We start from the raw sequence: 20990 nt of genomic DNA on the forward strand, positions 1-20990 counted from the left end.
TAAAAAAATCGAGTTGAATTGTTGCATGTCTATAGCTTAAAGCAAGAAAATTCCATAGAAACCGGCAATATAGACAACAAAATCCAATATACTCATACATGTTTATATAGACGTCAATAACATAAATAAACAGAATCTAAAAATATGAATTGTTTAAGGAATCAATAAGAAAACGTGCCTAAAATAGATTGCAGACTAATATTATTTAAATGGCTGAATAAAATGCTGACCTAGGACACTGCAAATGATATCCCTCGATTGTTCCTGAACTTTCTACTCCTTATAACTTTCGCTCGCTCTCACGCGAAAGGTCTCGAGTATTCTGCTCTCTTCTAGCAGGGAAATCTCGAGTTTTCCGCTCTCTGCGGCTGGGTATAAATAGCGAGACAAATTTAGCAACTGCCACATTTGAAATCAAGCAGCCAAAGTGTAAGCACTCCAAGCAAGAGAAAAAATATATAAAGGAATCAGTCCAAAGTGGCAGATAAAAACTAAAATTTATATTAGCAGGGAATAGAAAACCTTGTAAAAAGTTTAAATAATTTAAATTTAAAAGCAAGAATACAGCAGAGATGCCAGCCATTGGAATCGACCTGGGCACCACGTACTCCTGCGTGGGCGTCTTCCAGCACGGCAAGGTGGAGATCATAGCCAACGACCAGGGCAACCGTACCACACCATCGTACGTGGCTTTCACGGACTCGGAGCGTCTGATCGGAGATGCCGCCAAGAACCAGGTGGCCATGAACCCAAGGAACTCGGTGTTCGACGCCAAGCGGCTGATTGGACGTCGCTTCGACGACCCCAAAATCCAGGAGGACATGAAGCACTGGCCCTTCCGCGTGACCAACGACAACGGCAAGCCCAAGATGAGTGTGGAGTTCAAGGGCGAGGAGAAGCGCTTCGCCCCAGAAGAGATCAGCTCGATGGTGCTCACAAAGATGAAGGAGACGGCCGAAGCCTATTTGGGCAATCCCGTGCGGGACGCCGTCATCACAGTTCCGGCCTATTTCAACGACTCCCAGCGCCAGGCCACCAAGGACGCCGGCGCCATTGCAGGTCTGAATGTGCTCCGCATCATTAACGAGCCCACAGCCGCTGCACTGGCATATGGTCTGGACAAGAATCTCAAGGGGGAGCGCAACGTGCTTATCTTTGACCTGGGCGGCGGAACCTTTGACGTCTCTATCCTGACCATCGACGAGGGTTCTCTGTTCGAAGTGCGCTCAACGGCAGGAGACACCCATTTGGGTGGCGAAGACTTTGACAATCGCTTGGTCAACCATCTGGCCGAGGAGTTCAAGCGCAAGTACAAGAAGGACCTGCGTTCGAACCCACGCGCACTTCGACGCCTCCGTACGGCGGCTGAGCGGGCCAAGCGCACTCTGTCCTCCAGCACAGAGGCTTCTCTGGAGATTGACGCCCTGTTCGAAGGACACGACTTCTACTCCAAGGTGAGTCGCGCCAGATTCGAGGAACTGTGCGGCGACCTCTTCCGCAACACACTGCAGCCTGTGGAGAAGGCCCTGAACGACGCCAAGATGGACAAGAGCCAGATCCACGATATAGTTTTAGTCGGAGGCTCGACACGCATTCCCAAGGTGCAGAGCTTGCTGCAGAGCTTCTTCGGCGGCAAGAGCCTGAACTTGTCCATTAATCCGGATGAGGCGGTAGCCTATGGAGCTGCCATCCAGGCGGCCATTCTGTCGGGCGACGAAAGCAGTCAGATCAAGGACGTCCTTCTGGTGGACGTGGCCCCACTATCGCTGGGCATTGAGACCGCCGGCGGGGTGATGACCAAGCTGATCGAGCGCAACACCCGCATTCCGTGCAAGCAGTCTAAGACCTTCACCACCTACGCGGACAACCAGCCGGCGGTGACCATCCAAGTGTTCGAGGGAGAACGTGCTTTGACCAAGGACAACAACGTGTTGGGCAACTTCAACCTGACTGGCATTCCGCCAGCACCCAGAGGAGTGCCCAAGATCGACGTCACCTTCGACCTGGACGCTAATGGTATCCTGAATGTGACCGCCAAGGAGCAGGGCACTGGCAACGCCAAAAACATCACCATCAAGAACGACAAGGGTCGTCTCTCGCAGGCGGACATCGATCGCATGCTAAGTGAGGCCGAGAAGTATGCCGAGGAGGACGAGCGACACCGCCAGCGGATCGCTGCCCGCAACCAACTGGAGAGCTACGTGTTTGGTGTGAAGGAGGCGGCCGAACAGGGCGGCGATCGCATCAGTTCGGCGGACAAAAGCAGTGTCCTGGAGCGCTGCAGTGAGGCGGTAAAGTGGCTGGACAGCAACACCACCGCTGAGAAGGAGGAGTACGAGCACAAGCTAAAGGAGCTGACCCAGTTCTGTAGCCCCATCATGACCAAGATGCACCAGGGAGCTGGCGACAATCAGCAGGCTCCAAATTGTGGACAGCAGGCGGGCGGCTACAAAGGCCCCACCGTCGAGGAAGTGGACTAAGTTACTCAGTTAGAAGTTCCACTAGTGTAGATCTCATAACCAAAAATCCTCCTGGCCAAAAACTATGATATTTTTAGTTCAAAAATGCTAGTTTTTAAAAAAATATGTATGATCTGCCTTTGTTTACTTTACTTAGATCTTAGATCTTTGCAAATAAAATTAAATTTTTCCGTTTAAGAATGTGGCATTACCTTAAAAAATATCAAAATAGATTAAATTTGACATACATATTTAATGTATTTTATTTACTTGGGAAGACCCTCCCTTTTGGCCCAATCTAGCCAGGATCCCTCGTAGTTCTTTACGTTTCTGAAGCCCAGGGCGGTGGCGGCTTCTGCGGCCTTAAGGCTTCTCTTGCCGATCTTGCAATGGAATATAATCTCCGTATCCGGCTGTGGCTTCTCTCTACCGTATTTGGACTTGAAGAGCTGATCACTGGCGGTCAGTTCCTGGCTAACCACTCCCAGCGGAATATTGATGCTGGCGGGGATTTGTCCGGTCTCTTTTAGCTCTTCAGGCTCCCGGACATCAATGAGGAGCTTCTGCGGCTCGCTGGGCAGCTTCTTGACCACGTCGTAGTCCACGATTCCAATGGCAGGTGCTTGGCTGCTGTAGAAACGCTGCAGGAACATGTTATGGGGACTCCTGGTAGTATTCACTAGATTCGGGGACCTGGCGGCCCTTAAGGCCATCATGCAATGTCGAATTAGCATTTTAAACTGCTTAATTAATACTTATGTATATCCACAACAAAAATCTATTATGAAATGAATGCCGGCTCTCAGCTGTTAACACGAATTCACCATACCAGAGGTGAACTTACCTGATGGGTGAATTCCGATTGGCGCGGCCTTCGAAATTAATTTTGTTGTTTGTGTTATATGGAAGATGTCCATTGTTTGATCAATTTAAATAGGATTACTGAGTGATATATTTCTAGAAGTTTGAAAACTCGGCTACAACAAAAAGGTTGACAATTTAAATTAGATTTTCGAGAATTCATTAAATTTATTTGTGTAACAAACAAATTTAAATTGAAATTAATATTTATTCCGAAATATTATAAAAAGAGAAGCTTTTATTTGTTAAAATTAGCAACTCTACAATCCCTTGCGATGGCGCCAAATTCGAAAATAAACTTTTGATAACCCTAATGCCGACTGACGCAGATTCTCGTTCGCAATCAAATCTGTTGCCAGGGCGCATAACCAACCAACCAACACTTGCGGACTTCGTGTAGTGTCTGTGTCAAGGCCTGGGACGAAATCACCCGTCACCGCCTGATAAGTTCAACGAACAAGATTCCCGCCGGCCGGACTTGATTGAATCAATTAAACGGAATGGATTGCGATCCCGGATTCGATGCGAAAGTAAACAATGGGTGGGTAAGGCATAGACGACTAGGCATCTCGCCATCGCCAGCGGCACGCGCTCTTCTAGGCAAAAGGGAGTTGGATCAGGTTCAGGTTCACGCTCGCAGATAGCCCGGTTGACATCAGGGAAAAAACACAAGTGTGGTCCCCCAGAGGGTTATTCATCCCGATTAGCTGGTCACAGACGTAGTCTTCCTGGATCCTCAAACACTGGGGGTTCAACGACTGTAGGTTCCGACCGCTATGGCTTATCAAAACGCCTCCTGATAACGCTTAGCCCACCTCAACAATCGGTGTTCTACTTAAGAAGCGCGTGCCGGAATGAGATAATTGACGTGCCGTTGTTGTACTCAAAGATATTTCGACGTTTTATTGTATAAAATATAGCTTAAGACTACTGAAATGGCAACAATACACAGAGTTAGCTTCGCATGATGTTCACAAAATACATTTGCCTAGGACACGAGCGTCTAATGCTAATACAACGAGTGATGTGAACAGACGGGTGACAGGACTTTGCACTGATTCTGTACAGGATTCGAGTTCCTCCTTTCATTTTGTACCCGCGATGTGGCCGAGGGACTCTCCCACGCGGATCTTCTGGCCGGCGACAATGTCAAATTTAAAGTTTTTAGGCGCCTCGAAGAGAAGGACAATGGTGCTGCCCATGTTGAACTGACCAACCAGTTCGCCCTTACCAAACTCTTTAGGCGCTTCAGTGGACTGCTTGTCCAGAACCAGTTCATCATACTCGTAGGTACTGGGCGGATGCTTGCCCACATTAAAGCCAGTCCAACGGTTCGTCTTCAGCTCGGCATCCATGTAGATTTCGACGGATCCCACGTTCGTGGCACCCACGGCGGTGTAGGAGAAGAATCCATGCTTCCACTGTCCCATGTACAGCACACGTTCGTTGAGGCAGAACAGACCAGGCAGCCAACCGGCCACTTTCGGACTTACAGACAGCAGCTCGCCGGAGAAATGACGACGGATGGTGGGCTTCCAGGCGGCGGGTGAGTGGAATCGGTGGTAATCTCCGGGGGCCAGGTATATCACACACTGGTACAGCTCCGTCGAGCCGTCGTTCTGTTTCTTGAGTGCCTGTGCGTAGGAGGTGCCGGAATTTGCCTGCTCCAGAGTCTGCAGTGGGCCCAGGAAGTCTTCGATGCTGTAGTTGACACCCTTGACCTGCTCAATCAGCGAGTCCGAGGCGCTGCCAAAGTGCAGAACCTTACCATCGGCGGGGGAGACCAGTGGAGCTTCCCGATTGATGGTGCGAACACCTTCTCTCAGTGGCCTGGTAAAGAACTCGGCCAGACTGTTGTAGTGCTCGTACTCCGGATACTGGGCCTCGCTCAGATTGACGTTGAACGTGTTCGAGTACCAGCCGTAGACATAGGGACGCAGACTGGGAGGCAAGTAGCAAGCGGCCAGCCAGCCCCAGCAGCGGCTGAGGATGCGCAGCGGCAGAGAGCAGTAGATGCGCGACTGCAACTCGGAGGCTGTCCTGGGCTGGCCATCCCGCTCGCAACGCTGCTTCTGCAGCTGCCACTCGATGGCGCCGAACACGCAAATGCCCATGGGAGCCCAGCGCAGCAGGAAGCCCGTCCAGCGTGAGAGGATATTACGCCGGAGCTGGGCCAACTCCTGGCTGGGATTGGGCTGTTGTTTCTGGTGCGGCCGGCGGTGGTGGAGCGGTGCCTCTTTGGAGGCGGGATTCGAGGAGAACTGCCGGAAGTGGCGCACCACCGGGAGGCTGCCATTCTGAGCCTGCGTCTGGGGTCCTTTGATGGGCTGTAGCTGCATCTGGGCCGGCTGGTGCTGCTGCTGCACCACCTGCCTCAGATTGCCGGCTTTTAGCAGGAAGCGGCCACGAGGTACGAAATAGGAAACCATTGTTGCTCTTGCTGTTGCTATTGATAAACCGCAGCCCCCGCCTCCGCGCTAATCACGTAATCACGTACGTGTGCCCAGATAAAAATGGCACGATGTGGAACTGGTCTCGGCTTCTGTTTTTGTTTGTTTAATCTGGCGCGTTAATTCGGCTGGCTTTTAAGTGACTTGGCGGCGCAAATCCGCAAATCTAAAAATCCGGCTAGGGTCTAGGAACAGATGGAAAACAAAAACACTCTCATGCGGTTTGGGGATTCTAGTCTGGGCGGCACTTGTGTCAATATTCAAATGTTCGGGGGAGGATTTCTGGGCGTTCCAATTGTTGCTTCCGTATAGCTTTGCTGCCTGCAAGAGACTGAAAATTTGCCATGGGTCGTCAAAACCGAAGAGCCTACAGTGTGACCACTGCCAGTGCTGCCAGCTGACGAATTTAGCATTTAAAAGCTATTTTCTAGACCCCAAAATCTGGGATGCCTAATTGTTCCAATATTTAAAACTAATAATATATATAATGTTGTCGTGAGTGCAAACCTTTATCAGTTTCTCTACTCATGTTTTTTTTTATGTTTTTCTTGGAATTTCTTAGCTTATCGTTGCTCTGGCGTACCGCAATAGATTGCGGAGTCAATGTCCTTAACCTTAAATACTTTGCCTAGATGTAGGGCAACTAAATGCGTCATTTCACATTTGTGAAGTGCAAACATAATTCAATTAACTTAATCTTCTTAAAAATAGTTTGTGGCAGAAATTCAAGAACCTTTAAATTTGTTAAGCACTTTCATAGCCATTGAAATGTAATCAAATTACCAAATCAAATACCAAACTGCTCTATTAGGCTTTTGGGTCCCCGCAACACTCTTAAACACCTTAAAATTATTTGGACGTCCTTAATTTCCAATTAATAAAAACGTATTTAAAAAAAGCTAGATCTGGCATTAATCGTCAAGCCAGTTTGGCAGCACTGGCGACGGCATAGCGTCTAATGTTCTTGTTGCTCACCAAAACAAACTAAAAGCGAAACCGCTCGATTTCTCTCTTATCAGCGGGAATCGTGGTCAAGGCCTGCGCCTCCACGGCACGCTTAAGCCTCTTCCGCGGACACAATTGAGCAATGTTTTTGTTTAAAACTGGTTTTTTCGTTATTTCTTTCTTTTTTATTGCACGCTTGTTGTTGGTTGACAGTTTTCTGTCCGATTAACTGCGCCATTTTGCGACTCTCTTTTTTGGCGGGGTGGCAACACTGGCAGCAGCTGAAAACAGCTGTTAAATTATTTGTTTTTTCTCACTCGGTGGAAATTTTAATTGTAAGCACAAATTGAAGGACAACATATAGCGGCCACAATGAGCGAGGCGGAGAAACAGGCGGTTTCCTTTGCCTGCCAACGCTGCCTGCAGCCCATCGTCCTGGACGAGCAGCTGGAAAAGATCAGCGTGCACGCCATGGCGGAGTTATCGCGTATGATACGGCTAATTGTTTTGTAAAACCCTCTAATGATTCATTTTTTGCAGTGCCCATTTACGGAAACAATGGAAACACCTTGGACCCCCAGGACGCTAGCAGTTTCGACCACTTTGTGCCGCCCTACAGGCTCACGGACTCAATCAATGGCACTGGATTTATGCTGGTATCGGACGGCCGGGACAACAAGAAGATGAGTGTTGCGTTCAAGCTCAAAGCGGAGCTATTCGACTGCCTGTCCTCAAACTCGGAGATTGACCATCCGCTGTGCGAGGAGTGCGCCGACTCCATGTTGGAGATCATGGACCGGGAGCTGCGCATCGCCGAGGATGAGTGGGATGTGTACAAGGCATATCTGGACGAGCTGGAGCAGCAGCGTGAGGCGCCGAATGTCGAAGCCCTGGACAAGGAGCTGGAGGAATTAAAGCGCAGCGAGCAGCAGCTTTTGACCGATCTGGCGCAGCTCAAGCAGGAGGAACAATCGCTTAACGCTGCCATCGCTCAGGAGGAAGTGGAGCGGGAGGAGCTTCACGAGCAGGAGGAAAGCTACTGGCGCGAGTACACCAAACACAGACGTGAGCTGATGTTAACCGAGGATGACAAGCGCAGTCTGGAGAGCCAGATCGCCTACTCCCGGCAGCAGCTGGACAAACTGCGCGACACGAACATCTTTAACATCACCTTTCACATCTGGCACGCCGGGCATTTCGGTACCATCAACAATTTTAGGCTGGGCAGGCTGCCCTCTGTGTCCGTGGATTGGTCAGAGATCAACGCCGCCTGGGGCCAGACCGTGCTCTTGCTCTCCGCCCTGGCCCGCAAGATTGGGCTTACCTTCGAGCGGTATCGCGTTGTGCCCTTTGGCAACCATTCATACGTAGAGGTTCTCGGCGAGAACCGGGAGCTGCCACTATACGGCAGTGGCGGGTTTAAATTTTTTTGGGACACCAAGTTTGATGCTGCCATGGTGGCCTTCCTTGACTGCCTCACCCAATTCCAGAAGGAGGTGGAGAAGCGCGACACGGAGTTCCTGCTGCCCTACAAGATGGAGAAGGGCAAGATCATCGACCCCTCCACAGGAAATTCCTATTCGATTAAGTGGGTTTTTTAAAATTTCCTCGATTTTTCTAATACTAATGCCTAATTCCTTGCAGGATCCAGTTCAACTCCGAGGAGCAGTGGACAAAAGCTTTAAAGTTTATGCTGACAAATTTAAAGTGGGGATTAGCCTGGGTTTCTTCGCAATTTGTGTCGCCGTGATGTTTCTCTTTCTAACTCTAATGTTTATTTATACAATTACTTATTAATCTTTTAGTGTTTAGTATTAAATCAAGATCTTTCAACGTTTTATATGTCGAGTCAGTTTATTCGGTATATTCAAATAACTATTGGGTCTGCTTATTTCTATTATTTTTGTTTCGATATTTTCACATGCGTTAGACTTGTAAATTTATTATTTAGCGGCATTTACATATGAAGTGGTACAAATAGTCCTTCCTACTTAATTGTAAACCTTTTTATCTAGTTTTTAATGGCCTTTTTCTGCGCCTCAAGTTCCTCCTCGCTGTCCTCCGAGTCGGATCCTGAAATGTCATCGCCTATCCAGAGGGTGCCCTTTTTCTTCTTTTTGGCCTTGGTTTTGTCTTCAACTGGTGATTTCCTCTTTGTGCCACTGGTGGATGCTTCCTGGGCCTGCGTCTCCTTCTCTTTGATACCTTCTGCCTGCTTAAGTCCTTCCTCAAAAGCGTCATTCACCTTCTCGGTGAGATTGGCCCTGGCCTCCTCGTACTTCTCGTCCTTAAAGTCGTGTTTTGGCACAGCCAGCAGCTTCTCGATTTTGCGCTTCTTCCGCTCCTCCGCCTCCCGTTCCCGCTCGCCCTGTTTGTCCAGCCAGGCGCGCACTCGCTTTTCCTCATTGATGTCCCTCAGTCGGCGGCCACTCAGATCCCGACAAGCTTCGCGATTGGTGGTCTTTTCGATTTGGGCGCCAATGGCTCGCAACATGGATCCGAATCCTCCCTTGCCGCCCAGCTGGCGCAGGACGCAGTGGACATCACCATGAAGGAGTTCTCCAGACAAACGTTTGCCATTTCTTACCAAATAATAGTCTTTAGGTTGCAAGTTCTGAACATTTTTAACTTTATTAGACAAACTTATGAAATTCAGCAGGTCAATATTACACTTACTGTGTTCTTCTCAATCTGGCTGCATAGCTCAACATAATTAACGGGACTCGCACAATTAATTAAAATTTGGTTGTTTATAAAAATATTAATGTCCATTTCGACGTTTTCCCTTTTCGATAACGATTGTTATTGCTATTCCTCTTTGTTATACATCTGCTTCCGCGGCGCGCGTGTTAGAAAGAGAAGGCGGTGATGCAAGCGTTATCGATGGCCCTAGGGTTGCCCCCTTTTCGAATATTTTTCGTAAAATTAATTAAAATAGCAAGTTAAGAATTGATCTTGTATAATATCCTATTGAAGCACCGAGTGATAACCCAAGGTGAAATTATTTCAAAGCAAGCAGGCGTAATTCCTCATTTTTCATTACATTTCCCAGATTGCCGCCATTGCGTTTTTGCTTTTCAACGAGTTGGCAGCCCTGGCTCTCGCACACAAAAATCTCATTAATTAGTTCGCATTTTAGACGACGAAGGTAAAATTTTAGCGACGCGTTAAACGTACATTTGTATCCTCAAAAAACAACGAAAGTTGTGCAAATATAATATAAACCGTTAGCGGCTAAACTTAATCGTTGAGTGAAGTGTGCGAATCGAGTACTGAGCAAGTAAAATGCGGTAAATTTACAACCGCAGCCACGTCACAGAAAGCGCATTAACACAAGAGAGTGCGGATTTTGGCAGCAAAATCCGAGTCTGAACAATGGGCATTATAAATTATTGCACTATCGCGCGGCGATAAAGGTTAAACCTTGTTTTCGGCATCGGGGCGGGGGCGTGGCAGCCGTGGTAGGCGGGGGGAGCGGCATTAAAAGATGGCAGCACAAAAGCGAACTAGATATGTATATACATACATATGTACATATAGCGGCAAGCTGAAAGGCTAATGAAAAGTCCCGCATTCAAAAGGGCATTGGTATTGGTATATTGGCATTAGTTTAAATACACTCAATAACCAAAACCGAAAAAAAGAAAAGTGGCGACTCATGTGAGCAAAACGCAAACAAAAAGACCAGCGCAAGACGCCTCTCTGCGCGTGTGTGTGCGAAAAGAGAAGAAAATAAGCAGCAAATGAGCAACAAAAACCACCCCGCCATTCCCTTTTCGCCGTATCATCTTTTATGTGACTTTGACTGACATTTTCTAGCGCCGCCGCCGCAGAAATATTCAAAATCAAGTTTAGTGCTATGCAAATTAAAATTGTATTTCGCCAAAGAAAAAAAAAACAAATATCTAATGCAAACGTGTGTGCGCCCGCCGGTTTCGCAAATTTCCCTTCTCTTCTCTTCTTTCTCCCTGTTTTCTTTCTCCTCATTTTGTTATCGACGGTCATTCATCTTCTAGTCGATTTTCGTTTTTCCTTTCACCCTTTTTTCGACGTAGATTTGCAGTGTGTGTGTTTGTGCGTGAGTGGCCCGAAAAGAATTCGGGTAAAGTGCAATACAGGGTACATAAATTTAATAATTATAAACTAAATTATTTTGCTAGGCCCGCAAATTCGTTGCGAATGAATGGCTATTGTCAATTGTTGGCCATTCGCTTTGTTATAAGAGCAGGCAGTCTCTTTCCCTCTCCCACCCTCTCTCTCTAGCTCTCTTTCCGTGTGCGTCTGTGTGTGCGTGTCCCTGCACTGCTTTGCCGCCTTCTTTGTTCCCCTCATGCGAAAAGGGTGGGGCGGGGTAGCCGATTTATATCCATACATATCATTTGCCTAGCTAAAGCCCCACCGATCATGTGCTGTTAGACCTTGTCCCAGTCCGGTTATCAGCCCTCAACTAACCCAAATTCTCTCTTTTGCAGCAGCAGCGATTCCAGGGGTCAGCTTCGAAACCCAAATACAACACTTAACCTGCGAACTTTCACACCGTTCAACATAGCCAACTAACTTTTGTAGAAGAACAAGCAGCCGCAACCAAGTATTCATATATACATTTATACAATCCTGTATATTGGACCGGACTATTTAAAAAACAAACCCCCAAGATAATCGAAGGATCGAGCGATTCAACAGTACCAAGTAACGTACTATCCCTAAGGAACATCGAATCCCAGGACCCCAGGAAGCGAAGTTGCCCGATCATATTCATATTGCGACAAATCTTATATTCCAAAACACTCCATTAGCGTTTAGTTAGGACAGATATATTTATACATATACATATAGATGTTTAACGTAATTTTCAGTTAGGCGGCAGGTTAGGAACGAAGAAAAGCAATAAACGAAGAACCTCAACGTTAGGCATAAAGATCTACCAACCTAGATACCAGCATATATAGTTTATATAACGGAAGCAAATACAAATCCAGCCCAGCCAATTCGAGAGTGAGTTAAAACCTATTAGAATATCAAAGTATTCAAATTTTTTAGCCGAGTTCTCTGTTATCAGCTAGCACCTTTTAGATCACCGCAAAGACACCTGTTTAATTAGCAGATACTTAGATTTTGTACGTAGCTAGAAAGATCTGAAATTTTTGATACTGCTCCTTCCGATTAATGCGGCCAGTTGCAGTTGCAATTCCGGTCCGAGTTTAGATTGTCGCAGTAGTCTAGTGTAGATTCGGATCGAAGTCGCAGGACATCCCCCAGCCATGGACGAGTCGCAGCCCAAGACCCTCTATGTGGGCAACCTAGACAGCACCGTGTCCGAGGACCTGCTCATCGCCCTCTTCGGCACCATGGGTCCCGTCAAAAGCTGCAAGATTATTCGGGAGCCTGGCAACGATCCGTACGCCTTCATCGAATATTCAAACTATCAGGCAGCCACCACAGCTCTGACCGCTATGAACAAACGACTCTTCCTAGAAAAGGAAATTAAGGTAAGCAAACTAAGAGCTCTTAATTGTTAGTATATTAATTTGCCCATTCTATTGACTAAATCGAAGATAAAAATTTTCTCAGGGCTAAATGTTAAATGATATCTCGGATTTACTTAAATTTTTTATTGTTGCTTATTTTTTTTATTTAGTTTTGTCAAAAAGTAAAATTTTAAAGAAGACAGTGCCACAATTCAACTGGAAATGATATAAAACGTTTCAAAGTACTCAGTTTTTGTTCTATTTTATTTTTCATAAAGTTGACACTTATTTAAAAGCACTTATTAACCAATTGTATTCCCAATTCTCAGGTTAACTGGGCTACCAGTCCCAGCAATCAGCCCAAAACAGACATCAGCTCACATCACCACATATTTGTAGGCGACCTCAGTCCCGAGATTGAGACGGAGACACTGCGTGAGGCGTTCGCCCCCTTTGGAGAGATCTCCAACTGCCGGATCGTGCGCGACCCGCATACCATGAAGTCCAAGGGCTACGCCTTTGTGTCGTTCGTTAAGAAGGCAGAGGCGGAAAACGCCATCCAGGCGATGAACGGCCAGTGGATTGGGTCGCGATCGATACGCACCAACTGGTCCACGCGCAAACTGCCCCCGCCGCGCGAGCCGTCGAAGGGCGGTGGCCAGGGCGGCGGCATGGGCGGCGGACCAGGCGGAAATGGGTCCGGCGTAAAGGGCAGCCAAAGGCACACCTTCGAGGAAGTGTACAACCAGTCGAGCCCCACCAACACCACCGTCTACTGCGGCGGCTTCCCGGCGAACGTCATAAGCGACGACCTGATGCACAAGCACTTTGTCCAGTTTGGTCCCATTCAGGACGTGCGGGTCTTTAAGGACAAGGGCTTTTCGTTCATCAAGTTTGTCACTAAGGAGGCAGCAGCCCGCGCCATTGAGCACACGCACAATAGCGAGGTTCACGGCAACCTGGTGAAGTGCTTCTGGGGCAAGGAGAACGGTGGCGACAACTCGGCCAATAACCTCAATGCGCAAGCCGCTGCGGCAGCAGCCTCGGCCAATGTTGCAGCCGTGGCAGCGGCAAATGCGGCGGTTGCCGCTGGAGCGGGAATGCCAGGCCAAATGATGACGCAGCAACAGATTGCCGCCGCTACCGGAGCGGCGATACCCGGCCAAATGATGACACCCCAGCAGATTGCAGCCGCCACAGCAGCGCAGTATCCGTACGCCTACCAGCAGATGGGCTACTGGTACCCTCCAGCGGTGAGATATGTTTTAGCCAATTACTCCTTGATTTTCTATGGCGCCTTCTAATCAAAATTAAACTGAATAATTTGTATGACATTAAAGAATCTATGAATTTTTTTAAATATCTAACTGTTTTTAAAACGTGTCGCTAACTTCTATATATATTTTTTCAGGCTTATCCCACAACCCAGATGCAGACGCAGTACATGCAGCAGGGCTACTACCCCTACGCCTACACCACCAGTGCTCAGCAAGCGGGAGGTGTCCGTATGTACCCCTTTCTTGGTCCAGCAATCTATTGAGCTATATTTAATGAATAAATGTACTACTTTCAGCTGCCGGTTACCGCATGGTGCCGCCGAATGTGGCATGGGGTGTGCCCGGAACTGTGGTGCCCGGCGTAACGGCCGCAGCCTCCGCGGCCGCAGCAGCGAACGGTTCACTTGCCCCCCAGATGATGTACAGTGCTGCAATGCCACAATACCAGACCCAATGAGCTGAGATGTGACGCCAGCTTCGACGCCGTCTGCAGCATCCGGGCAGTCGCCCCCAGCCGCAGCCACAACCACCACTGCTGCCCCAGCTGACGCATCTGCAGCAGCTGCAAGCGCATTACGCACGTTTAGGTTACGTACAATACCGAGTAGTCCCAGCCAAGTCGGAACCGCTCCTGGCCCTGCCGGTCAGCAGTAGCAGCAACATCGGCGGCGGCGAGGCAGCGGGAGATTAGAGAGGAGCACGAGTATCCAGTTGGAGTTGTGGCTACGGTTGCGGCTGATTGCGGTGGGCGGAAGCGGATTCGATGGTTAGGAGGGTCTTTTTTTTAACCCTCCTCCCAAGTCGAAGGTCGAGGCGGTGCGTGAAACTCAACTTAAAGTAAACCACGCCGGCGACACCTGAAACGACATCAACTGAAAAGCTCTGGGCGATGGGCGGGTAGCTGTAACAATCTAATCCAATCTAAGTACGTGTTAAAATAATTTAATGATTTGTAATTTAAGCAGATATAGGCGTATAAACGAAACGGAAACAAAATAAACCGAATGAGAAATTCAACAAAAACAAACAGAACAGAAAAAAGGCAAATTACGCGCGACAACAGAGAAGAATATAAAAAAAAACACAATCGAAACAAAAAACGTGACAGCAAATTGTAATTGTAATTATGTGGAACATGTGTCAACGAAAACTGAAGACGAAAACTGAGGCGTCAGTAGGATGAAAGGATAGCCACAAGCAAGCCGAATGCAAAAAAAAAGAGGAAAAACAAATTTAGCCACTAAGAGAATGTAAATTCGAGCATACATATTGTATATTTCCAATGTGGAAAACGAAATGCGATATAAACATGTAAAATGTAAAATAAAGAAACAAAAAAATATATAAAACAAGTGAGAAAACGAACGAATGGTGTTTTTAATAAGGACAAATAGTGTTTGAAAATTACTAGAGCTAAAGAACTTGCACTTGTAAAGAAGTATAGTACTCAAAATTAGCTTATAAATGCTGTTAACAGTCGTCCGATTTTGTTAAAAATTAAGGAATTTGGAAAATTTTTTAAAAAATGCCAGTTTAAAAATCTTTAAATTTAAATAATTATTTGGCATTCATTTGGTTCATAATGGGGCTTCCTTTTGGCGTCTAGGTTGAAGGAAGAGGAGGCGTCCGTTCCTTCACTTTTAACGATGCCCTCACGTTATTCTTGACATTGACACTCTTAATCTTGGCAACGTATCCTGGTTGTCAACACAAGTGGCGCTGGTGTCCGAATGGATTAAATAGCTGATAAGACAGTTTCGCAAAATGTAATGTATAAACTTTTTGACGAAAATAGAATCGTTTCGATAGGAGCTACAAGATAAAGTTTTTCAATATACAAACAAGTGCATGTTGCATACACTTTACAGAGACGAATTTAGCTCCTGTATGGATTAAAAAATGTTACAAACATAATAGTATTTTCGGCAAAAGTATAAAGTTTTAATTTAAGTAATCCTTAAAGCAGTGCCAAATATGCGATTGGATGGATTGCTTTAAAATACAAAATGATTTTAAAGGGACTTTCAAATATTTTGAATGTATCAAGTTATTTCAGCTACTTATTTCGAGTTAAAGTTTTAAAGACAAATGCTCAAGCTTAACCAATACAATACTTTCTTTTACCATTAACTATAGCTGATAAGGATGCAATTAATGTTTGTTGAAATCGATTTTATTTAGCGTAATCTATAGATTTATTTATATATATATATATATTTATATGCATGTAGTTTTTTGATCTGTGTTTAGTAATTAGTCATCGAACTCAAATTCCGGGTGGGCGAGCTGCGTAGAAGCTGGATCAAAGAACCGCGATAAGCGACATGCGTGTGTGCGGGTGGTAGATATATCTGATCGATCTGATAACACCAGATCCATACGCAACTGCTAGGTACAACATTTTGGGAGCGTTACTAATAATATAGGTGACTCGGAGACGATTGTATTTATGGCCGTAGGTACATAGATTGAAACAAAGGAACTAAACTAGACTAACTATACGGATAGTGATAACTATTAAAACTTAAATCCGAATCGGCGCCGGTAAATTTATCTTTGTGGGTGTGTATAGTTTATATCTCATCGGTCTTAAAACTACACTTACTTCTAGATTACATGTAACTTGTGGATGGGCACTCAATGTACAACAAAAATATGCTCTATTGGTTTAAGGATTCAATGGAAGTAGTTGTGAACTTCTTGGGCAGTCTGTCCATCGAAAAAAACGCCACTACATGGAATGTTCCAAAAACTTAACCTAGTTTAGAAAGCAAAGTGCCCTTGAATAAACATCGGAAACGAAAACAGGGCTTAACTATTGTTCTAGCAACTCCATTGGATAGTATAGATATTCTTAGAAATACACTAGGTTAAATGAGTATAACGATAATGGAGCTGCATGACAGATTTCGCACCACATGGACATGTCGGTAAAACGACGAAAAAAAATACAATAACCTTAAGCTGAAATACACAGAATTAGTATGAAAACAAATCATATTGAATTATTCACTGGTTATAAGTCTAACAATGTTTGTGAAACTATAATTCTACAGATTGAATGGAACCGTACTTAAAAGCGAAGAACCATGAGTCACATGATCAAAACTAGTGAAACGGCAAAAAGTTACATTCTGACACTCACATCACAGCTACTCCACTCAGGTGTGATGGAGGCGGGCAGGTTCGCTAGCAAGGACAGACTAGATGGTGATGTCGCCGTAGTCTTGTGACCACTTCTCGTAAGAGTTGAGGCTCTGCGGCGCCACCGAACGTCGAATGCGCTTCAGGGAGCTGTGGAAGTCCTGCTCCGTGATTGCACGCATCGCACTGATGTCCAGACACTTCACCTGCTCCACGTTCAGCTCTCTGATGGGCTCCAGAGCCGCGTCCTTGGCCAGGGCCGTCAAGTCAGAGCCCGAGTAGCCGTCGGTAATTTTGGCCAGGCGACGCAACGCCTCCGTATCCAAAGGACTGCCTTGCTTCTGAAGCAGCCTATTGAGGAGCAGCTCGCGAGTCTGCTCGTCTGGCAGTGAGACGTAAACGCGCTTCGTGAACCGTCGGAGTGCAGCCTCGTCCAATTCCTGCGGCCGATTGGTGGCGGCCAGCACCACAATTCTATCGCCGTCTGGATTACCAGGCAGCCCATCAAACTCCACCAGAAACTCGGTCTTCAGGCGGCGCGATGCCTCATGTTCGCTGCTGCTGCGCTCCGAGAGCAGCGAGTCCACCTCATCAATGAAAATAATTGAGGGCTGCATGTGTCGTGCTACTGCGAAAAGAGCTCTCACCAGTTTCTCGCCATCGCCCACATACTTGCTGGTTAACGAGGCAGCGGAAATGTTCAGGAAGGTGGCACTGCACTCGGTGGCCACGGCACGGGCCAGGAGTGTCTTACCGTTTCCGGGCGGACCGAACAGCAGCAATCCCTTGGCCGGGGCACGAAGACCTAAACAAGATAGAGGAATGGCTTTAGTCACACTTAAAGTAACTCCGTAGTAGCAAACATACCCGTAAATAGCTCCGGTCGGACGGATGGCAGTATGACCATCTCCTGAAGAGCCTGCTTAGCCACGTCCTGGCCGGCGATGTCCGTCCACTCCACTTTAGCTCCGCCCTCGACGATCTCGTCGAGTATCAGCTGCACAAGCTTCTGCTCCACGCCTTTCACACTCACCACTGGAGTGCTGGCGCCACTGCCACTGGGTCCGTTGTTGTTAATGGGAGTTCGCGAGCGCTGAGGCGGCGTATTGCGACCCGATGACTGCAGCCGGAAGGAGAACATGTTTTAAAAATGGTCAGAGTATAGCTGTTAGGTTTAAATCCAAATTTAATACGAAATGTAGCGTGTTAAAATGGTGTTGACTTTGGCTTCTTGAACTTAATTATGATACTGATAAAGTAATTTCACTATAGCGGATTGTGTACAGTTATAAACATATAGCTTGCCATAAACAGAGATATAAGTACCCTGGGAATTGATTAAAAGACCTGCCTTAGCTGCAAGTCTTTGTAAACTGTAAACTAACAAACAAACATTTTATTGTACGCAATGATCAAATTTGTGTAAGCTGAATCCATTTTTTATATATTTGCCTGCGTTGTATATTCTCAAAAAAAAAAGGCAGATATATTTGTTTACATATCCATATACTCACGAACTGACGCCGAACGGCGGGAGGCGTGGCAGCCGTCTTGGCTGGCTGCCTTTGGACTGCGCCCACGGATGTTTTGGAGCCAAGGTTGCGCGGCAGCGTTTGTGACTTGTTGGTCACGGCCAAATTGCCGGGCCGCTTGGTTCCAATGGTTAGCTTGCGGCCAGATGCTGTGAAAGAAACAAAATAAGCCCGATCAGAGAAGAATAAGCCAAAAAATGATACTATTTCCAAGCTACAATTTGGGTAAGCCATATAAAAATGGTAATAAAATAAAGTGCCAAATGAGTGGTGATAGGGATTGATTGATCGATCTGCTTTTGGTCGCTGTTGCGCTGCCGGGTGAGGATCTTGTTGGGTGCTGGTGAGCTGGTGAGGAACTTACCGGTGGACTGGGCACTGGTGGTGGCCTTGGGCCCGTAGCCACTGCTGCGCACTTTAAGCTTCATGGGCTCGCTGGTCATGCCAGCCAGCATGGGCTCTCTGGACTTCTGGGGCTTGCTTTGAGCCTGCTCCTTCTGCTTCTCCTTCAAGGAGAGCCGCTGCATTTGCAAGTCCTCCTCACGCAGCGCTGCGCGTTGGATGAACACGACAATATGGACAAAACCAAGGTGGGCAACAAAAAAGCAGGGTAAACGTGCAAAATGAAATAAACAAAAAATGAGGTAAACAAAAACTATGTTTCCGGGGTAGAGAAAATTTGGGCAGTCACTCACCCAGAAAGTGGAGACGGTCCCGGGCCATCGAGAGGTTTGTCTGCATCTTGTCATGCAGCCGCTGAGCCCGATCCCACACATCTCCACGGCCACTCCAGCAGTCGACAGCGATGCCATCCTCCAGCTCTTTGATACCCTTACGGTAGAGCTCGATTGCCAGCTCTTTGTGACCTGAAAAAAATATGTCGAGTGAATGGTTGAGTAGAATTTGACTTTGGAAATTCTAAATTGGAATATCCTTTATCCTAACCTAAGCTGTTAATTGTTGAACGTTTCAAGACTTTTAAATACTACAAATATGTAGTAGGTACAAATTGATTCGCTTATTTATTCTTTCATAGATCTAGGTATTCATAAATTGCATCCTTTAAATCTTTTACACCAGAAGAGCCATGTTTATTTATTCTAATTACGGTAATTAAAAAAAATATTATATTTTAATAGATTCTGCTGCTCTTACGGTTATAATACAACTTAAATCCTGTCAAGAATATAAATTTTAAGTGGCCAGAATAGCTTTGGTTTCTCTATTAGATAGTTCTTGAACGAATACTGTATTTTGAAAATACTCTTGTGCGCTTGTGAAAACTTAGTATGAAAAAGCATGGGATTGAAGGACTGCCAGTCAATAAAAGCCCATCAGGACAGGCCACCTTCCCCTATTACTCCTTCGCCTGACATGTGGGGCATCTTTTGTGCGCGCGTTTTGGCTTATTGATTCTCACATTCGACAGACAACAAAAGCGGCCAGCGGGCGATGACTCATTGAGCATCGAGTACTCGAACTCGAACTGGATCTGCCACCCCCGTCACCGTCACTCACCTTCGTTCTCCTCGTCAATCTTGAGCGCCTTGGAAATGTACTCGAAGGCGCGGCGATGGTGATGCTTCTGTTTAGCCAGCAGGGGATCACCGGGACCAGGTGAGTACCCGCCTCCCGGACGATTGGCGGCCATTTCCAAAGGTTGAATTGCCCTGTAACGCTGCGGCTGATTTGACAACTGCTGCTCCTGGCCAGCACCCTCGTTATTCAGCTCGAGAGGATGGTTTAACTGCTGCTGCTGGTCCTTGGAGGAATTCTGCACTACAATCTCTATGTTGCAGTCGCGGCGGTGCGGGCGGTAAATCACCTTTGTGCTCGCCCCGTACAAGTAGCGAAAAATACAGAACAGCTGATAAATCAGCGAGCGCAGAACGTTAAAGAGAAATATGATGGGGAAAGAGACGACGTAGAGGTTCTGCTTGTGCACGGAGGAGGAGTAGCCGTACTGATGATGGTGGCCGCTACGCGGGGTGCACGAGGTGGGGGTCAGGTCATCTGTGGTGGTGGTGTCGTCGTCGCCGTCCGGTGAACTGCCCGGACTACGGCGATTCGAGGAGGAGCCGCCACCGACGGATGAGGCACCGGCGACAACGGCGGCAACGTTGGATGCGCTCGACGAGCGGTGTGTGGACTGGCGGCCACTGATGACGCCGCCCGATGATCCTGCTCCACCGCTGGACTTTATCGGTGACTTGGTACTGCTGCTGCTGGCGCTGGAGGAGGACGACTGGTTTTTGGTGCGTACCATCGATATCGATTCCGCGCTGTCTGCGCGTCCAGCACTCCGGCCCCCGCTCTCCTTGCCCTTGTCCTCAACCCCGCAGAAGTTGCACGGGGGAGTTATCCTTTAAACTTAAATGTTTGGCCGTGGCACGAGTCGGTGTCGTCGCCACATAAAAAACAAATAAACCACTGACACACTCTATTATTGTCCGACGTTGTAGCAAGTGCTCATTTTGCTGCTATCCGAGAGTACTGATTTTTCTTCGCACTTACAACTCTCCGACGTTGAAAACTGAAGCTAAGCTCTGGAGCCCCCCGCCAGTGCTGCCCAACTATCGACTACCAAATCTGGGGTGTTCGTTACATAGCCAGAAAAATAGCTAGATTCAAAGTTTAAAAAGCGGTGTACAACGGACATATAGCACCAAAATATGTCCGTTGTACACCGCTTTTTAAACTCTTCGTTAATGCTTTGAATTAATTTATTTTATTTATATTCAATTAATACTTTTGGGGTATTTGCCTTTTAGTGGAAACTTAACATGTAACTGTAAAATTAATTAAATTGTTATTCTTAGCTAATGTAATAGCTAAATTATTTTTAACAAGTTGA

The 20990-nt window shown here is 46.8% G+C and overlaps 7 protein-coding genes across 11 annotated transcripts; 3 read left to right on the forward strand and 4 right to left on the reverse strand.

Moving 5' to 3' along the window:
- The first annotated feature begins 399 nt into the window (after positions 1–399).
- LOC108136687 (heat shock protein 68) lies at positions 400–2657 on the forward strand. Its single transcript, XM_017258008.2, has one exon. It carries the CDS (start codon positions 573–575, stop codon positions 2478–2480), a length of 1908 nt encoding a protein of 635 aa, XP_017113497.1. The 5' UTR covers positions 400–572; the 3' UTR covers positions 2481–2657.
- On the reverse strand, positions 2588–3407 carry LOC108136695 (rhodanese domain-containing protein CG4456). 2 transcript variants are annotated; one of them, XM_017258019.2, is made up of 3 exons: positions 3304–3405; positions 2730–3237; positions 2588–2671 (listed from the first exon to the last, which is right to left on the reverse strand). In XM_017258019.2, exons 2-3 carry the CDS (start codon positions 3191–3193, stop codon positions 2668–2670), a joined length of 468 nt encoding a protein of 155 aa, XP_017113508.1. In that variant the 5' UTR covers positions 3194–3237; positions 3304–3405; the 3' UTR covers positions 2588–2667. The 2 variants fall into 2 exon arrangements, with proteins under 2 accessions (XP_017113508.1, XP_017113509.1); XM_017258020.2 differs by lacking the exon at positions 2588–2671 and having other exon boundaries at positions 2726–3237; positions 3304–3407.
- Positions 3408–4194: 787 nt separating this feature from the next.
- LOC108136689 (phosphatidylserine decarboxylase proenzyme, mitochondrial) lies at positions 4195–6944 on the reverse strand. Of its 2 annotated transcripts, none has more exons than XM_041709136.1 (2): positions 6746–6944; positions 4195–6091 (listed from the first exon to the last, which is right to left on the reverse strand). In XM_041709136.1, the coding sequence occupies exon 2, from the start codon at positions 5747–5749 to the stop codon at positions 4406–4408; it is 1344 nt and encodes a 447-aa protein (XP_041565070.1). In that variant the 5' UTR covers positions 5750–6091; positions 6746–6944; the 3' UTR covers positions 4195–4405. The 2 variants fall into 2 exon arrangements, with proteins under 2 accessions (XP_041565070.1, XP_017113500.1); XM_017258011.2 differs by having other exon boundaries at positions 4195–6101.
- Positions 6945–6984: 40 nt separating this feature from the next.
- On the forward strand, positions 6985–8555 carry LOC108136690 (beclin-1-like protein). Its single transcript, XM_017258013.2, has 3 exons — positions 6985–7202; positions 7256–8303; positions 8360–8555. Exons 1-3 carry the CDS (start codon positions 7088–7090, stop codon positions 8463–8465), a joined length of 1269 nt encoding a protein of 422 aa, XP_017113502.1. The 5' UTR covers positions 6985–7087; the 3' UTR covers positions 8466–8555.
- On the reverse strand, positions 8551–9536 carry LOC108136694 (replication stress response regulator SDE2). The gene is made up of 2 exons (XM_017258018.2): positions 9392–9536; positions 8551–9329 (listed from the first exon to the last, which is right to left on the reverse strand). Exons 1-2 carry the CDS (start codon positions 9485–9487, stop codon positions 8727–8729), a joined length of 699 nt encoding a protein of 232 aa, XP_017113507.1. The 5' UTR covers positions 9488–9536; the 3' UTR covers positions 8551–8726.
- Positions 9537–9785: 249 nt separating this feature from the next.
- Positions 9786–14825, forward strand: LOC108136688 (nucleolysin TIAR). Of its 2 annotated transcripts, none has more exons than XM_017258009.2 (5): positions 9786–9863; positions 11188–12204; positions 12513–13436; positions 13595–13688; positions 13757–14825. In XM_017258009.2, the coding sequence occupies exons 2-5, from the start codon at positions 11977–11979 to the stop codon at positions 13915–13917; spliced, it is 1407 nt and encodes a 468-aa protein (XP_017113498.1). In that variant the 5' UTR covers positions 9786–9863; positions 11188–11976; the 3' UTR covers positions 13918–14825. The 2 variants fall into 2 exon arrangements, with proteins under 2 accessions (XP_017113498.1, XP_041565069.1); XM_041709135.1 differs by lacking the exon at positions 9786–9863 and adding an exon at positions 9885–10005.
- Positions 14826–15617: 792 nt separating this feature from the next.
- Positions 15618–20689, reverse strand: LOC108136915 (spastin). 2 transcript variants are annotated; one of them, XM_017258380.2, is made up of 6 exons: positions 19655–20688; positions 18832–19002; positions 18501–18686; positions 18119–18285; positions 17472–17724; positions 15618–17409 (listed from the first exon to the last, which is right to left on the reverse strand). In XM_017258380.2, the coding sequence occupies exons 1-6, from the start codon at positions 20400–20402 to the stop codon at positions 16664–16666; spliced, it is 2271 nt and encodes a 756-aa protein (XP_017113869.1). In that variant the 5' UTR covers positions 20403–20688; the 3' UTR covers positions 15618–16663. The 2 variants fall into 2 exon arrangements, with proteins under 2 accessions (XP_017113869.1, XP_017113870.1); XM_017258381.2 differs by lacking the exon at positions 18501–18686 and having other exon boundaries at positions 19655–20689.
- Between the last annotated feature and the right edge of the window lie 301 nt (positions 20690–20990).

This window comes from Drosophila elegans, unplaced genomic scaffold (genome assembly GCF_018152505.1).
Source record: "Drosophila elegans isolate 14027-0461.03 unplaced genomic scaffold, ASM1815250v1 contig_476, whole genome shotgun sequence".
NCBI lineage: Eukaryota > Metazoa > Arthropoda > Insecta > Diptera > Drosophilidae > Drosophila > Drosophila elegans.

Bases quoted from the DNA above. Each gene is read 5' to 3' on its own strand.
- LOC108136689 (XM_041709136.1), bottom strand. From the start codon at position 5,749: ATGGTTTCCTATTTCGTACCTCGTGGCCGCTTCCTGCTAAAAGCCGGC.
- LOC108136695 (XM_017258019.2), bottom strand. From the start codon at position 3,193: ATGCTAATTCGACATTGCATGATGGCCTTAAGGGCCGCCAGGTCCCCG.
- LOC108136690 (XM_017258013.2), top strand. From the start codon at position 7,088: ATGAGCGAGGCGGAGAAACAGGCGGTTTCCTTTGCCTGCCAACGCTGC. The intron at 7,203-7,255 runs GTATGATACGGC...CATTTTTTGCAG, and splicing joins CGCCATGGCGGAGTTATCGC to TGCCCATTTACGGAAACAAT. The intron at 8,304-8,359 runs GTGGGTTTTTTA...AATTCCTTGCAG, and splicing joins GGAAATTCCTATTCGATTAA to GATCCAGTTCAACTCCGAGG.
- LOC108136687 (XM_017258008.2), top strand. From the start codon at position 573: ATGCCAGCCATTGGAATCGACCTGGGCACCACGTACTCCTGCGTGGGC.
- LOC108136694 (XM_017258018.2), bottom strand. From the start codon at position 9,487: ATGGACATTAATATTTTTATAAACAACCAAATTTTAATTAATTGTGCG. The intron at 9,330-9,391 runs GTAAGTGTAATA...AAAAATGTTCAG, and splicing joins GCCAGATTGAGAAGAACACA to AACTTGCAACCTAAAGACTA.
- LOC108136688 (XM_017258009.2), top strand. From the start codon at position 11,977: ATGGACGAGTCGCAGCCCAAGACCCTCTATGTGGGCAACCTAGACAGC. The intron at 13,437-13,594 runs GTGAGATATGTT...ATATTTTTTCAG, and splicing joins GCTACTGGTACCCTCCAGCG to GCTTATCCCACAACCCAGAT. The intron at 13,689-13,756 runs GTATGTACCCCT...TACTACTTTCAG, and splicing joins TCAGCAAGCGGGAGGTGTCC to CTGCCGGTTACCGCATGGTG.
- LOC108136915 (XM_017258380.2), bottom strand. From the start codon at position 20,402: ATGGTACGCACCAAAAACCAGTCGTCCTCCTCCAGCGCCAGCAGCAGC. The intron at 19,003-19,654 runs GTGAGTGACGGT...TATTTTTTTCAG, and splicing joins GATTGACGAGGAGAACGAAG to GTCACAAAGAGCTGGCAATC. The intron at 18,687-18,831 runs GTGAGTGACTGC...TCCAACGCGCAG, and splicing joins GGACCGTCTCCACTTTCTGG to CGCTGCGTGAGGAGGACTTG.